Here is a 14892-nt window from a genome sequence, read left to right on the forward strand (position 1 = left end):
ATACCAACAACAATACGCATAACCACCGCTACACACTACTTGCTAATGATGCTGCTACCACTGCTCTTTGCTGTCGGCCGCACGTAGAAAAGCTTAAGGCGCCAAAGCGCTGCAGCCCAAGGGCACTCGCCCAGATCTCATTCGACCGGCCTTCCCCGTTTTGTGTACATGCATTCTCTACAAATCGGCGTTCTCCATTACATCAAGCCCTTGTTTTGACGTTGTTGTCTTCTCTTCCCCACATGCAAATACTCCCGCCACCCGAAAAAAACTCACACACACAAACAGGTTCTGCGACCCATGCCCCCCTACTTCATCATGGTATTTGTTCCAGCGGTAGTGCGGGATATCAAGCTGCTCACCTCGCCAGTGTCACCGGCGGAGCACTCCGAAAAAGCAGAGCTGGCGGAGCGCAGCACCTTTTTAGTACTTGTTGTCACTTGGCGCCGATCTATGGGATCACGTGCGGAGTTGCGCGGGTGCTGCGGCTGTGGCCGCAGCACCCCTGTACCGGAAAGTCGCTTGTTCAGAGAAGTAGCAGTAAGAACCGCACTATTCACTGCTTGTGATGTACTGGACCCCTCCATAACAGAGGTTGTGGGGCGTCCATTGTTGGCACCGCTGCCGTTGCCATTGCTGTTTACCCCAGCGCTTGCAACCGTGGGCGGTGTGCTGCGCCATAAGTGCGGCTGCTGCACCTGTCCCTGCCCCTGCGCTTGCGTTTGCATCCCGTTCCCCGTGGAAAATGCCGTTGCGCGCGGACTAATGTTCACAGCGCCGCCGCAACCTCTACCTGCATATGGGTGGTGCGGTCTCGGGATGTCAGTGCCCGGCGCTGGCCCCTCACGACCGTTCCTCAAGGAGAGCACTACTTCTTTATCGATTGTCAAGCGGCCGTCTCCCCCACTTGGCATGCCACCGTGAGGCTGCATGTTGGTGCGGTGTAACTCCTCAACGAACTGCAGTATCAGCTGCCGCTCGTACTCCTCACTGAGTTTCTCCGGTTGCTGCTCCACGTGATCGGATATATAGCGAAGAATAACTCGTGCCACGTCCCTTGTCATACAGCGTGCCGTCTGCGGGTTACTCATCGTGGCCGAAAGGCAGCTGGAGGCGGTAGCCACAGACGAGAAGATCTCAGCGGAAGGTACTACAGTTGGAGAAGGGGGTAACGCCTGGGCACCAGGAAAAGCAACGCCGAAGGGATTAGGAACGTTTGCGCAGTCCTTAAGCAACTGCAGGTCGAACATATCGAGTCCATCTGAGACCCTCTCTTCCGTTGCTACCACTGGTGCTGGGCTCTGCCGCGATAAAGGTGTCTGCCGCGTACTGCCGTGTTGAGGTGGGGGTGCCTGATTCTCCATCGTTTACCCACGCTAAATCGACCAGCAAGAACAAAAAATCTGTTTCCTCACGGCCTCGTCCACCCCGAAAACAGAAAATTAAAAATAAAACACAAGCACACAAAGCGACAAAAACCCGGCTTTACTCCTCAACAACCTTTGAAAACAAGCCAAAGAGCGTCCTAGTACCAAAAAAAGATAATGATCACAAATTCACAAGAAAATATGCAAACTCTCTGCTCTCACCTTTTTATCCTCAATATTTCTTTTTGTTACCCCCTTCCGGTTCGGACAGAGTTGTCACCACACGCGAGAGCTTGACAAAGTCCTCTTCTCTTCGCTACCCCACCAACTAGGGATAATGAAGCGGCACAAGCGATCGCGCAAGTGGAGGATCGCTCTGTACAAGAGCCAGAATGATGCAACAAAAAAAGAGGAAAAGTTCCTGTGGTCCTACAGGAGAAAGCGAAACAGCCGATCAAACAACCTACGGATAACGAAAGAATTCAGTGTACCGATTCTCAGGGCGCGAGCCGTCCTGGTACTGTCGCTTTCTACCACTATACCCCAATATCCTTCCTCTATTTCTCTCTCTGCAGAAACCAAAAGACACGTACAGATCCAAAGAAAAAAAAGGCGCGAACAAACCGACCTTCTTAATCCAATGTTAGCTTGCGTCACAGGTTTTTTTGTGATCCTTCCCTCCTCGTACCTTTTGCTTCCTTCCCTTCCCCTATTTGCACCTTCCCGACCTTTGCTTTGCTGCCAAGCACTCCTTCTTTCCTGATCTTCAACAAAAGGCGCTCGCACCCACTGCAAAAGGAAATGGAGATATAAATGGACAAGCGAAAATACACCACGCGCCCCTCGTGCTTGTACTTTACTATGGTTGTACGGCCGTGACGGTCCGCCAGTCAGGAAGACCACCAATAGGACGGTAGAGGGGACAAGGAAAAAGTAGAAAGATATTTTATTCCCTTTGGGCAGCCGGGAAGGAGGAGGATTGCGAATGAGAGGGCGAGGAGAGATAATAAAAAAAGTGTATATGGAGGTTGCGAAGCTGCCTCAACAAAGTCAAAAGAATACTAGCACAGAAAAATGCCAATGTGGGTCCTCCTCTTCACTTCCCTCCTCTTTTCTATTTTTTCTTCTTCCCTGGTTTATCGACCTTTGTTGACTCGCCCCCGTTCCTCTTCTTTTATTCCTCCCTGTCGCCAGTCCGCTTCTTAAGTTAAACAAAAAAAATAGAACTGAACTTCTGGTACGAAAAAAAAAAAGGCTGAGGAAAGGAAAAACCAAACCAAACTAAACAGGGGGGTCTTTCGTTCTGTGTTGCCTTGTTCGGTTCTCGACACAAAAAGAAAGAGGACAAGCGATGCTTCAGTTGTTTTTTTTTTTCGTTTTTAGTTATTAATCTTTTCTCTAATCCTTTCCTTTCCTTCACTTCCTTCCCTACCAGTGCACCCCTGCTACACACAGAATGCTCTATAAGCTGGGGTTTAACTGGCAGACTAAAAAGGGCGCCAGAAAGCACAAAATAAGCTTGAGAGAAAGCAAAGAAAAGAGAAGAGAAAACCAACATAGAATGGTGCAGAGGTGAAAAGCAAGCTGAGATGTGGCCAGAAGGAAATCAACGTATATATATATGTATGAGGTACAGCTGTGGGATGAGATTTCTCGCTTTCTTCCCAATATATGCGACAATGAAAAGGGGACACATAAGGGGACCAAATACAAACCAGTCCAACACCTTCCAATATGGGCACAAACTACTGGTCTTTGCAGAACCTCGGGAGGGGGGGAAACACATGACGTTGTCACGGGAACTCGTGCGCTTCACTAGGAAGAATAAATAGCGCTAGCGCCAAAGAACCGGCCTTATCAAGGCAACTTGTTGCACCCCAACCTCTTTCTCAAATCCGCCCTCACCTCCCCCCCCTTACTTTTCATCACACATCCCCTACGGCATCCTCCACCCACGGCAAATCGTTCCCAGCGTCAACACCATCTTCAGTGCGAGCGCCGTTCCAATCAGCCGGCCTCGTTGCTACCGATGAGCAGTTGGCATCCGGCGCTCCCGCCTTATCGTCCAGTTTCGCATGCCCACTGCCCGTCACCGGACGATGATGTCCAGAACCCCCCCCTGCTACGACCGCAATTGTTGACTGTGGTTGGGCCTGCTGGATTGGAGAGGGTGGGAGTCCTAGCGATTGCAGTAACTGTTTTGTGCTATGGGCTGGTATCGAGACTTCGGTACTTATCGGCTCCTCCTCGGAACTTTGTAGGAAGTTGCACGTTTCAGACGACCAACTATCGTCGTTTGCTGATAAGTAGTTGTGTGATTCCCTCAACACCCTCAACCACAGAGGATGGTGAACAACTCGATCCACATCACTTTTCCGCCCCACAGCACCGCGTTCCCCTGGAACATCAATAAAGTCGATAAACCCCTTACCCTTAGCAGGTTTGTCCAGTGCGAGAAATTTCGTTTTCTGCTGGGTCGCCACCGGGGAAGTGGTACCTGCAGTGGTGCATTTGCCGCTCGTGTTCTCATGTGGGACGGTAGCCTCAAATCGGCAGTGTAAATGGGCAGCTATCCAGTACCGCGGTTTTATATCCTGCAGCAGCTTCACAGTGTGCGGATTGCCCAGGACACCGTGTCGTATATCTTCCCTGAAGTACGGCTTATATCGGAGTAATTGTTCTTCATCACCGTATTTTGTTACACCAGTAGGCCAGTCGTGGGAAACAAATATGTCAACAGGAGGGAGGGTAATATGGGAGTTGGTAGTGTCATTTCCCCCATCCTGAGATACTTTCTGTGCCGGATTCGCGATGTTCGCAGCTGTAGCCAACGGTGATACTGACTGTGCACCCCATTTCCGGCCCCACTGCTGCATGTGCCGAAGGGCACGCACAAAAGCCCTTAATTTTTCTACCTCAATGCGGCGCACGTGGTAGGCGGAGCGCTTTGAGGCCTCAGAGACATGAAACGGCCGGTTGGGATAAGGCCGCACGTAGTCATGGGCCTTGAAAATCCCACTTATGCCTGCAACCGTAATGCAACCATCAACAACAACAACTCCTGAGTGACCTAAATAATAAATGTTGGGTGCGAGGAAGCCACCGTACGACTCTTCGGCGAGCCAATCGGAGCACTCGTGGTTTCCGCCAACGAACAATGTAAGGTACGGTGCCCGCTTTTCGCCCTGATAGTACTTTACAAAGTCGCCGAGAGAGCGATACTTCTCCGGCACAGCCATACACTTCAAGTCCTCCTCTCTGCGGAGGGCTTGGAAATCGCCAGCACAGATGACAAAATCAATCTTTTTCCCCGATGAAACCTCGTGGTCGGAGCACGCTAGATATATTTTATCGAGTTCTCCGTGGCAACACCCCACCACGGCCACGTGCAAATTAGCAAATGTCTCGGTTGCTCCACCACTGCTTGAGGGAGCCGTCCTCTCGGTTACGCCCCCCTTTACATTAAAAAAGTGATGCACCAGACTCGACATTTTGAATAAACAAAGAGAGCAGACGAATATATCTGCACCTTCCCACCCCTTGGTCTCTCTCCTGTTGTCTCCCTTTGCCTGATTCCCCTCCCAGTCATACGGAACAAAGGGACAAAGAACAATACATTGCCAACCGAGAAAATAGACAAAAATGCAAGGCCAACATAAAACGAATGGGGAACAAACGGCAACCGCTGCTGCCACAAACATCGTCAGCAAGGAAGGATGAAACATCAGGGCTCCGTTCACAACATCTGCTATTTGATGCAAATTATTTATCCACAGTCGCTTTATTATCATTATTATTGTTATTTAGTCATAGGTATTTACAACAAACCACTTTGCTGCCGGTGCGATTCCCCGCTACCTTCCTCACCACCGTCCCACTCGGTGCGCCTTTCCCCCTTTTCCACCCCGCGGCCCGTTCGATGGCGGTTATACATGTAGTTCAAACAAACAAAGACAAGCGAAGCTACTCCTTTTGTCCGCCACAGCAAAGCAAGCCATTTGGCGATCAAACAAGAGTCAGATGCAAGAAGGTGGACCCCACTGACCGTCACTAATCCCCGTCACTTCCAACCACACGAAAAAAAGCGTCAGGGGAGGGCACGCAACATCACCAAATTTACGTTTACTTCGCGTGTTAGTGGACGTCACGCAGCACCGAAAATAACGAAGAGAATGAGAGCAGAACGGCAGCATGCTCCTATGGGATCAGCCACCGCACACACAACGCAATAGACCCCGTCAAGTGCACTCTTTCTAAACTTCCTTCCTGTGGTGTAGTGTTGCTAATTATAGCGTCGCTGCCATGGCCCTTTTGTGCTTCATGACTCATTTACACAACAACCAAACCCCCCATTTCCCCGTTCATCGCGCTCCATGACGGTGGCACTCCTTGTATGCCAAACAAAACAAAGCCATCGGAAGCAACCCCTCTTGCGTCTGCCCTCCCCCTCCACTGTCGCGGGCGCTACCAATATTTGAATGCGGGCACGGGAATCGGCACCTGGAATACACACAAAACCCCAGGGAAATCACAGGGCTAATGCGGTTTTCGGAAAACAAAGAAAAGCAGCACTCCGCAAGACATACGGGCACTGCGGTTCGCGGTTCTCTGAAAACCACGAGGGGTAACAAAGCAACAGATCAACCCCCTCCCCTCACCAATGACGCGTCACCTCATTACCGTTCCGACACAGCGACAAGAAAACGTATGCCGCCACTTTACCCGGATGCCCAACCATCGTCGAGACCCTGAGTGTCTTCCTATCCCATGTCCACGGTTCCCCCTAGTGATCTGTAGACCAAAAGAGACCGACCATTGGGCGGCAACACGGCACCCCAGCAGCCCTCAAATATTTTTGGTAAATCATGGTTACAGGGAAGCGCCACCGGTAGCTCAGATCCTTGGGGGTTAGCTCGTCAAGGTACTCTTTTAGACTGTTGATATCAACGCCGTCTTGCAGTAGAGCGTTGTTGGTGCGTCTCTTTCCGCATCAGACAAAGATTTTGAATTACGACTTCGCACCCCAGCACGAAGAACGCGATTCAAGTCAAGAGAAAAGAAGGCATCAAGACTCACCAGGCAAGAACAATGGCGAGTCGGATTCTTCCCCTTTCAATTTACCACCTCTTTTCCGTGGTTTCTGCAGCACCACCGCCGAGGGAACGAGGTCGTCAATAGGGCCTTCCACGATCAACGACAAAGAATTCATATGCACAAGGAGTTCGTGCCAGCCCGGGTACCGTGAGAAAAGCTGCACATTGCCCATTATAATTAGCCCACGCTTCGCCCGGGTTAGCGAAACATTAAGCCTCCTCCCGTCCGTCACAAACCCCGCACCCTGACGGTGATTGCTCCGAACGCACGACAAAATTATGAATTCCTTTTCTCTTCCCTGAAACGCATCAACAGACGAAATTTCGACGCGATCATACACTTCCATAGGAAGACGACCACTACGTGAAAGATAGCTTCTCAAATATCGACATTGTGACCTATACGGAGTTATGACACCGATATCCCCGGGTTCCACTCCCCCCTGTATAAGCTTCGTTACAATCTGCTCAGTCAATGCAGCCTCCGCTCGATTCAGATATGATCTTCCGTTTGACCCAAGTTCCTCATTCCCGGTTGCATTGTAGAAAAAAATGGGCTTCGTTACGTCCGGCCAGGGGAAGACTTCCGACGCATCGCGTTGCTCAGCGGTAACGCCATTCTGAAGGGTCCCCTCATAATAATGATGAGAGGGGAAGAAAGAGAGAGAAGGATTCATCCGGTATTGCACGTCCAACCGCACTGGTCGGTGTCCCATCAACACTAGTCGTTCAAACAAACTTCGTTGGTATCCAGCTTTCTCTGCTGCGGTAGAGAAAACCAACGGACGTAATTGACAGTGGTCCCCAACCAAAATAACTTGCTTCGCCCCTCGGACCAATGGAATCAACACTTCCGGCTCAGTTCCTTGGGTTGCCTCGTCTATAAGGACATGTTTGAACTTCATAGTTTTCAATCTATAGTCGCCCGCTCCAATGCATGTGCAGCATACGACGTCTGCATTCCGAAGGATTAACCGCTCAATTTTCTCCACACCATCTTTGTAAGTGCCGTAGTCTTTGTCATTTAAACTCTTACCTGTTTGCATCGAGTCCAGAAGTTCTTTCAATCTCTCGAGACCTGAACTCGCGTTAATGTAATCTCCTACCTGTCTTTCAAGCCCAATACTTTCCACAGAGCAAGGAATGTCGTTGCGGTACTTAGCTTGCAATCGAACAACTTTTAATCCAGTTCCACTAACTCTTTGTGCTAGGTGGTCGACTGCAACATTACTTGGAGCGCAAACCAAAATCCTCGACTTTACGTGACTGTGCAACTCCCGAATAATTGCCACACTTGTTGACGTTTTCCCTGTGCCGGGCGGTCCTTGAATAAGGGTCAATGGATTTCTGAGGGCCACTCTCAAGGCCTGTTCTTGGGAATAATTCAAATTGTGGTGCCCCCTCGGCTCAGGTTCGGTATCAAACCCAGAATTCCTGTGCGCAGCACGTTCCTTCTGCCCAAGAATGGTGAAGTACAAATAAGCGGAGACCGAGCCTTCAGACCGTGCAAACTGCTGCAGTGCTTCCATCTTCCGTTTATCAGCAACCCCGTTGTACTCTGGAGAAATAGTTACAGTGGTTGCAGCAAGAATCTCATTCACAGCCTTCTTATCCACCGAACGTGCTGTGGTATCAGTTACGAAAACAGCGTGTTCGTTGTCGACTGAAGTTGCACTAACTTCAGTGATAGTGCCAGATAGACTGCTTTCACTTCCCTTAACGCGGATTGATACGTTATCACCGCGATTTACACCTACGTCGAAGAGGGGGAACGGTTTCAACACGAAAAAATGCCTACCGCCGATCTTCTTCTGTTGTGTGCACTGGATACCCTCAAAAGAAGTATCCTTTGAATCTCTTGCCCCTTGGGAATCAAGAGCAATTAAACTCGAAAATACTTCCACGTATTTCGTTCCACTCTCAAAATATAATGGAACCTCTGGGACACTCTCAACAGGATCAACAAATTCTTTGACCTTCTGTTCCCAACTCATTTCAAGTGCCTTAATGTCATGCAACGTCAGTGGTCGGCGCAGGGTACTGGGAATACTGCAAATCCATGGAAGCAACCTCCGCTCTTCTATCAGGGGTAGCCAAGTAGAAGAGTCCCAGTTTAGGTCACGTAGCGTCTTCGAATGAAGACACGGTTCGCGACAGACAAGTACAACGACAGCTTCCTCCTTTGAAGGCATAAATCCCAAGGAAAAAATATTCGAAGATCGACATATGTAGCACTCTAAAGTGGAATCACCAAGCGAATTCTCTGCGTGCAGTTTCAGTGAATTATGCCCACTTTTTACGAGGTGAAGAATAATGTGAGAACCGCTGGTACCATTTGACCCATTACAAAACCATTTTGAGCATCCATTGCAAAAGGCTAAGCAGGTCGGGCTCTCTTCGCTACAGTACGAGCAGCTGGGTTTCTTGTTCGTCTCCCCACTTGCAACCGGTGTGGTAGCAACACCGAGCGCTCGTTCATCACTAGCATGCTCACTGAACATAAACAACTTTTCAGAAACACGGATTCAGCTTGGACTCAGAACGCTAACCAAAATAATTTTGATAAGGAAAGGACAAAAAATAATGAGAGTTTGACGTAACAACTCATTTTTTTTTTTGGAGGGGTGCGTATCATGGATGGAACAGTATTAACAAAAAAGGGAGTCGCAAAGCTTCAAAAAAAAAAAATGAGTGCATGTTCGAAAAGAGGATAGTAAAAAGAACAGTGATCACACGAGTTCAAACCTACATCGTGCACGCACATCTCTCCGGGATCCGTCATGATGTATTTACTTGAAGTATCTAGTGAACTTCTGTAAAGATGGACAGGGACAAACCACAGACTTATGATATAGTATCGATTCCTCTAAACAAACATACGGCCGGTCGCCTTACGTGAGAGACCGCCACATGATCGCTGTGTAGTCCGTCTCAAAAAGGTAAAAACAGTTTGGTGCGCCAAGTGACACTAACAGTGATGATGATGCTATGGGTTTACAGACGCATTCGAACATGATTCTGTATGTTAACCAGCTGTAGTTGAAATGCCTCTCTACCGAAAGAAACCGACTGAAGTGTGAGAAAACGGACGAGGAGTTTCAAAATAAAAACTGATTTTCTGGATACCACTTAAACGGTGATAGCACGTTCATCAATAAATACGCTACACTTCAACACAAATATGTTCGCAGGTGAAGAGACCACTTTTCACATCCTGATAAGGCGAAATAATCAGAGGCGACGTAAAACATAAGTAAAACCAATGACAACAACAACTTCTCAGGAACAGCACTGTATCTGGAAAAAAAAACCGATTATGGCACCACCTCGATGGGATAGGGCGCACCAAGTATGTTCCCTTGCGTTCATTTTATTAAATTGTAGACAGTTACCACATGATTCGCGTAGTTTTATAAGAATTACAAAAGTAATAATAATTTTACCCTACCTGTTATGTGCTAGAATGAGAGACATAAAACAGCTCACCGTACATTACTACCTGGCCGCGAGGCGGTACTCGTCCTCGAGTTGCCTCAGGAGAGTTGGGAAACTCTCCTTCTCGTAGTCGTCAGGACAACCTCCGCTCACCCACCGAATAACACCCTCGTGGTCTACAAGTATCACATGGGGCGAAAGGTAATTGCGTAGGCCCACCGATTTGTAAAACGGTACAAGCAACTTACTTCCAACAAACGTGGACGACGAGGTTATGAATCCATTGAGAAGGGACCTATCGTCAGAGCTTTCAGCACCTGTCGCCGTGGGAAACAAGGATCCTGCAAACCGCCGCACATAAAGTTTGTGCACCCATCGATACTTGTAGACATCCATGCTCCGAAGTGAAAGCACACTAATTGGCATGTTACGGTCAACGGGGCATGCTAAGGTTTCATTTCGGCAACGTCTCAACCCCCTTCCATGTTGGGCCTCTTCTGAGTTTACATGTCCCTCACCTTTTGCATTTTCTTTCGGAAGATAAGAGAGAAGTTTGGGGTTCAACACCGAATATGCAAGACGCCGCCACTCCAAATCGGCCTGTGCGCCTAGTTTCTGACCCAATTGTGAATAAATAACTACAGCAGGTCGCCGAAACATCACCCTAGAGATCTCAGTAAGTTGTTGAGTGTCCGTTTCATCAAAAGAACGATTCAAATATAGCTTGCCAAGTGATTCCTCTGTAAGTTCAGCAGTGTTGTTGAAAAACGTCTTTTGCTTCATCAAGATACACAGCCTCTTCTCTGCCTCTTCATTGAGGGAACAGTATTGACTTACCCTTGCCGCTTTTAGGGTTGGAAAGAAGGGTACTGTATCGAACCCCAAAGATTCACACACAGTGCGGACCTTCTTTTGGCTAAGGGCAGCAGGGCCCCTCATAAGTTTACTGTTCTGGATTATCTTCAACTCATTAAGGGCATGTTCGTTAAAGTAACGTAGCATCCGCTCCAGCTCATTGTCAACCGCGTATTCAATACCATACCTAAAATACTTGAGGACGAGGAAAACATCCCTTGACAGTATCGGTTTGTCTAGATCCATACCAACATCGCGGAAAACAAGCATCTTCTTTCTTTCACCTAGAACTTTTTGCTCCGCAGCACGGTTGTGGCGTCGTGCTACTTGTGACGTGGCTGACGGTCGACTTAAGCCAGCCGTTTCCAGATCCGTGAGCTTGCGCAGAAATTTATTTCCCATGTGGTTTCTATCCAAACTATAGCTAACACGGGAGGTAGCCTTTGCAGTACCATTAACACCAAACGCCGTGGAACTCTCCTTCCTCGACATAACCCTCTTGTCCGCGCCTTGGTGGTGGCTGTACTGGACCCTCGCATCGTAGCTTTCCCTGGTAGCAGCATCCTTGTCTCCGCGTTGGATCCCCAAAGTTGCAGAAGCGTTTGCAGTATCATCACCTGCAGTAATTCTTATGTCCCTCGTGCCACTGGTTGTGTTAGAACGTGAGCGTGTACTGCACAATCGTTTCGGTGTCACAAAACATTGAATTACACACCGACCGAGATCTGACCGCCTGCAACACAAATCCGCCTGGATGTGTACGTTTGCATTCATCAGCGCACGCCTCTCCAGCATGTTCACTTTCTCTATATGTGTTTGTTTGTGTGTTTGAGGATGACAAGTGGTAGTGTTTTCAATGCGTGACCATGTTAACGAATTACAGTTAAAGTGCTATCAACGAGGGCACTTCCAGCGATGTAACACGCACATCTTCTACGATAGATTGCTAAAAGGATTTTATTTTTAAGGGCACGACAATGATCATATAAAACGAGAAACAGCATGCTCTTTCAGATGATACTGACAGAATAAGTGGAGAGGAGTACCAAAAAAGTCACAGAAAGAGCGCTGACCAGCAAAGGATGACGAAAAAAATCAATACAAACGACTAAGTACCGGAGAGATTCACAAATACACACGCAAAACGCGCTTTGTATCACTTATACGCTTTCATGCGTGCTTTGCTCGTGAGGTCCAGAAATAAAGCAAAAATTATACGCGGTGACATCACTCAATAGGAAACAATCTGAAACGGCTGCTAATAGTGTTCACGACAGCGATAGCGAAGCAATGGCGTAACAACCTTCACAAAGAGCGGTTGGGATCATTTAAAAATGCGCACAGACACACCAAATCATGGTGGTGAGGACCAGTGTAAAACCACCCACTCTGGTAATCACACCAAGGAAATTTAGTTCCATGGGTAAAATACAATAACAGAACCATCACACCCCTCACGGTCACACTTCAAGGGGGTTACGTGGAGGAAACCATACTAGAAACCGTGGTATGCGCAGAATGATGCTAATGAACAGTAGAACCAAAAAAAAAGTAGCACTCATGACCCGCCTCGAGGGTACACACCTTCTCGAAAACTCACGTGCCACGTTAGAATGACAGTGCAACTACCCACGGGGGCAGAACGGCAAACATAAATAAGTACAAGGAGTTCTATCGCAAAAAATTCCGAAATAACCCCTAATGCACTATTTGACAAAAATAAACAATGATGCAGTAATTACAAAAAAAAACAGCAACACTCCCCATACACACTAGCTTAAGGAGCATTCGATTATAAACACAGCGGTACAGTGGTCAAAAGGAACAAAAAGTGAAATACTACTTAGGGTCCGTTATAAGGAATAGTGGAAACGCACCGATATTTTAACCAATATACCAGAACAAAAAACTTCAAAATAAAGAAAAAATACATCCAACAAACGCTTGGCACACCAAATGGAGAAATTGGAGATCGCAAGCAACCCTCTCATGCTTTTCTAAATACGGCTAATCAATCAAAAAAGCAAACACCCCATAGTCCGTTTCTGGTCCCCTTACGTCTTGCAGAAGGAAATTATGAAGATCATCAAAATATTTACGAGGGTTGTCGGAAACCCCACGGTAATGACATCTTTAGGCACCAAAAACTCCTGGGAGCAGCACGCACTTGCCCCAAGAAATAACGAAAACGCAAAAAACACAAAAGATTCTCAGACAACTACTCCCACAATTTTATAAGCCTTAAAACCTGCGATACGGAGAGGAAGGTCCTGGTCCACCCGCTCCCTGTCCCTTGAAAAAGCTGTTTACGTGACCACTTTCTTTGTACGCTCATATGCATAAGCTAACATTGCCCTTACTAACTCCATTAATCCACAGGCAATCGCCTCAGACCACACGGCCGCGAAAAGGAAAATGGTCGCAAGAACGGCAAAGCCAATAGGTACGCGGTGTATCTTGGGGGTTCAGCCACCGCGTAACCGCGGCTGATGCCCACATTCACTACAGACGTGTGCCCAACCCTCCGAGCAATATGATAAGGAGACTACCTCTAACACGTCAGCCTGTTCGAACGGATCACCTTCAACTTCGCCAGCAACGAGACACAATGACCCTGGCGGAAAACAGCTGCCTTTTCATTTAAAGGGGTGCATCGGCCATAGCGCAGCACACCACCGCCTGTTCTCCCACTACTGCCCGCCTACTGAAGGACAGTCGCGTCCCGAGGCCACGCTCAGTCGACGATAATACCTCTGCGAAGAGAGCAAATCCACAGCCGGGCGGAGACCATCACACATCCCGTGCCCCCAGAGGGGCGGTCCTGCGACCAGCAACATCGAACCTGACCCCTGCACCGACCCCTGTTCCATTTCTCTCTGCCTTTCCACCCACACCCGTACCTCATGCGCGATACCTCGGTTTCCTAAAGGGGATCGCCCCGACCCCCAGGAACATCCGACTCCAAATGTGGCCCTAGGGCCCGGCACCTCCAGTTTTAGAGGAAGCGGATCATCGCAACGTTCAGAGGGCGAAAATAAAAAAAAAGTCACCAGCCTCGTCCCCCGGAAGATGTGGCCTTGAGCTCACGCTGAAAAAGACCCGCTACCTACGATAACTCAGCGCTTTCTTCGAACCCCACTAGCACACACCCGTTTCGCTCGGCAATCCTCACTGCTGATGTATCGAAAAGGAGTGCCTCCTCCAAAGAAAACACCACCACACCCTACTCTTTAAGACTTCGCCTTCCGGAGACATGATTTTTCCTGGATGGCGGACGCCGATTTGCCCACTGCATCGGCGCTATGGGGACGCGTGCTGGGGGCCCTAAGGCGGGTGAAAGTTCTGGGGAAACGGAAAGTTTGGCCTTCCGAAAAATGAAAGACGGCGGCGCCGGCACCCCGGGTTTGCCATAAGAAAACATCGAACCTTTATTTTTCTTTTAACCCCCGCATCATTGAGGGCGTTTCGCCGCACGACACCACCGGGGCGGCGCCGTGTCGGTGGTGAAATGTTAGTGGGGCGTTTAGCGCGTGCCAAGTGGGGTGAGGTTATCCAATTTGGAAAGGTGCATACCTGGTGGGGTGGGGTTGTCGATAGGCAGTCCTCGGAGGGTCTCGTTGTCCGCATCAGTCATGGCGTAGCATTGTGAGAATTTTTTTTTTTGAATTTTCTTCGTGCCTTCGTGAGAGTTTCCCCCCACTGGCGCGGCCATCAGCCACCACCGTAGAGCCCTGAGATGCTATCGGTCTGGCGACTGTGGCAGAGTCTCCCTTTTTTATTCATCCTAACACACCCTCTATAATTTTTGTTGTATTTCCGCATTTGAACGGAATACAGCAGATGGGGCGAGAAGCCTCCCACCCCGGACTCTCCAAAAGATGTCAATTGGCAATCCTTTTTTTTTGATTTTTGTTATTCGTTTATTATTCTCTCTCCCTCTTTCTGTTTCTGTTGCTTGTTGATTGCATACCTCCTCTGTCTCTGAGGGTGTCTGGACTATTCCTGCGTCCGGTGCTTTTCCTGCTAGCTCCACATTCGGCAATAAGGGGGAAAGTTGCAGAAGGGAGAGTGGGTTGTATGACTGTTACATTGAATGAGGACTTCACCTGCGGCCGGCCCCGTTCAACCGCAATGAGAAACTG

General features: G+C 48.6%; 4 protein-coding genes across 4 annotated transcripts, besides 4 other annotated features; all 4 read right to left on the reverse strand.

The window, feature by feature from the left end:
- Positions 1 to 5722: part of a sequence feature (sequence corresponds to BAC RPCI93-1P6) that runs on past the window's edge.
- On the reverse strand, positions 309 to 1364 carry Tb927.5.2120 (hypothetical protein, conserved; the record flags this gene model as incomplete). The annotated part of the gene is made up of 1 exon (XM_839793.1): positions 309 to 1364. The coding sequence occupies one exon, from the start codon at positions 1362 to 1364 to the stop codon at positions 309 to 311; it is 1056 nt and encodes a 351-aa protein (XP_844886.1).
- Tb927.5.2130 (hypothetical protein, conserved) lies at positions 3293 to 4858 on the reverse strand (the record flags this gene model as incomplete). The annotated part of the gene is made up of 1 exon (XM_839794.1): positions 3293 to 4858. The coding sequence occupies one exon, from the start codon at positions 4856 to 4858 to the stop codon at positions 3293 to 3295; it is 1566 nt and encodes a 521-aa protein (XP_844887.1).
- Positions 5723 to 14892: part of a sequence feature (sequence corresponds to BAC RPCI93-3C6) that runs on past the window's edge.
- Tb927.5.2140 (regulator of nonsense transcripts 1, putative) lies at positions 6433 to 8961 on the reverse strand (the record flags this gene model as incomplete). Its single annotated transcript, XM_839795.1, has 1 exon — positions 6433 to 8961. One exon carries the CDS (start codon positions 8959 to 8961, stop codon positions 6433 to 6435), a length of 2529 nt encoding a protein of 842 aa, XP_844888.1.
- On the reverse strand, positions 9956 to 11545 carry Tb927.5.2150 (hypothetical protein, conserved; the record flags this gene model as incomplete). The annotated part of the gene is made up of 1 exon (XM_839796.1): positions 9956 to 11545. One exon carries the CDS (start codon positions 11543 to 11545, stop codon positions 9956 to 9958), a length of 1590 nt encoding a protein of 529 aa, XP_844889.1.
- Positions 14403 to 14655: a mobile genetic element.
- Positions 14403 to 14892: part of a mobile genetic element that runs on past the window's edge.

This window comes from Trypanosoma brucei, chromosome 5 (assembly GCF_000002445.2).
Source record: "Trypanosoma brucei brucei TREU927 chromosome 5, complete sequence".
NCBI lineage: Eukaryota > Euglenozoa > Kinetoplastea > Trypanosomatida > Trypanosomatidae > Trypanosoma > Trypanosoma brucei.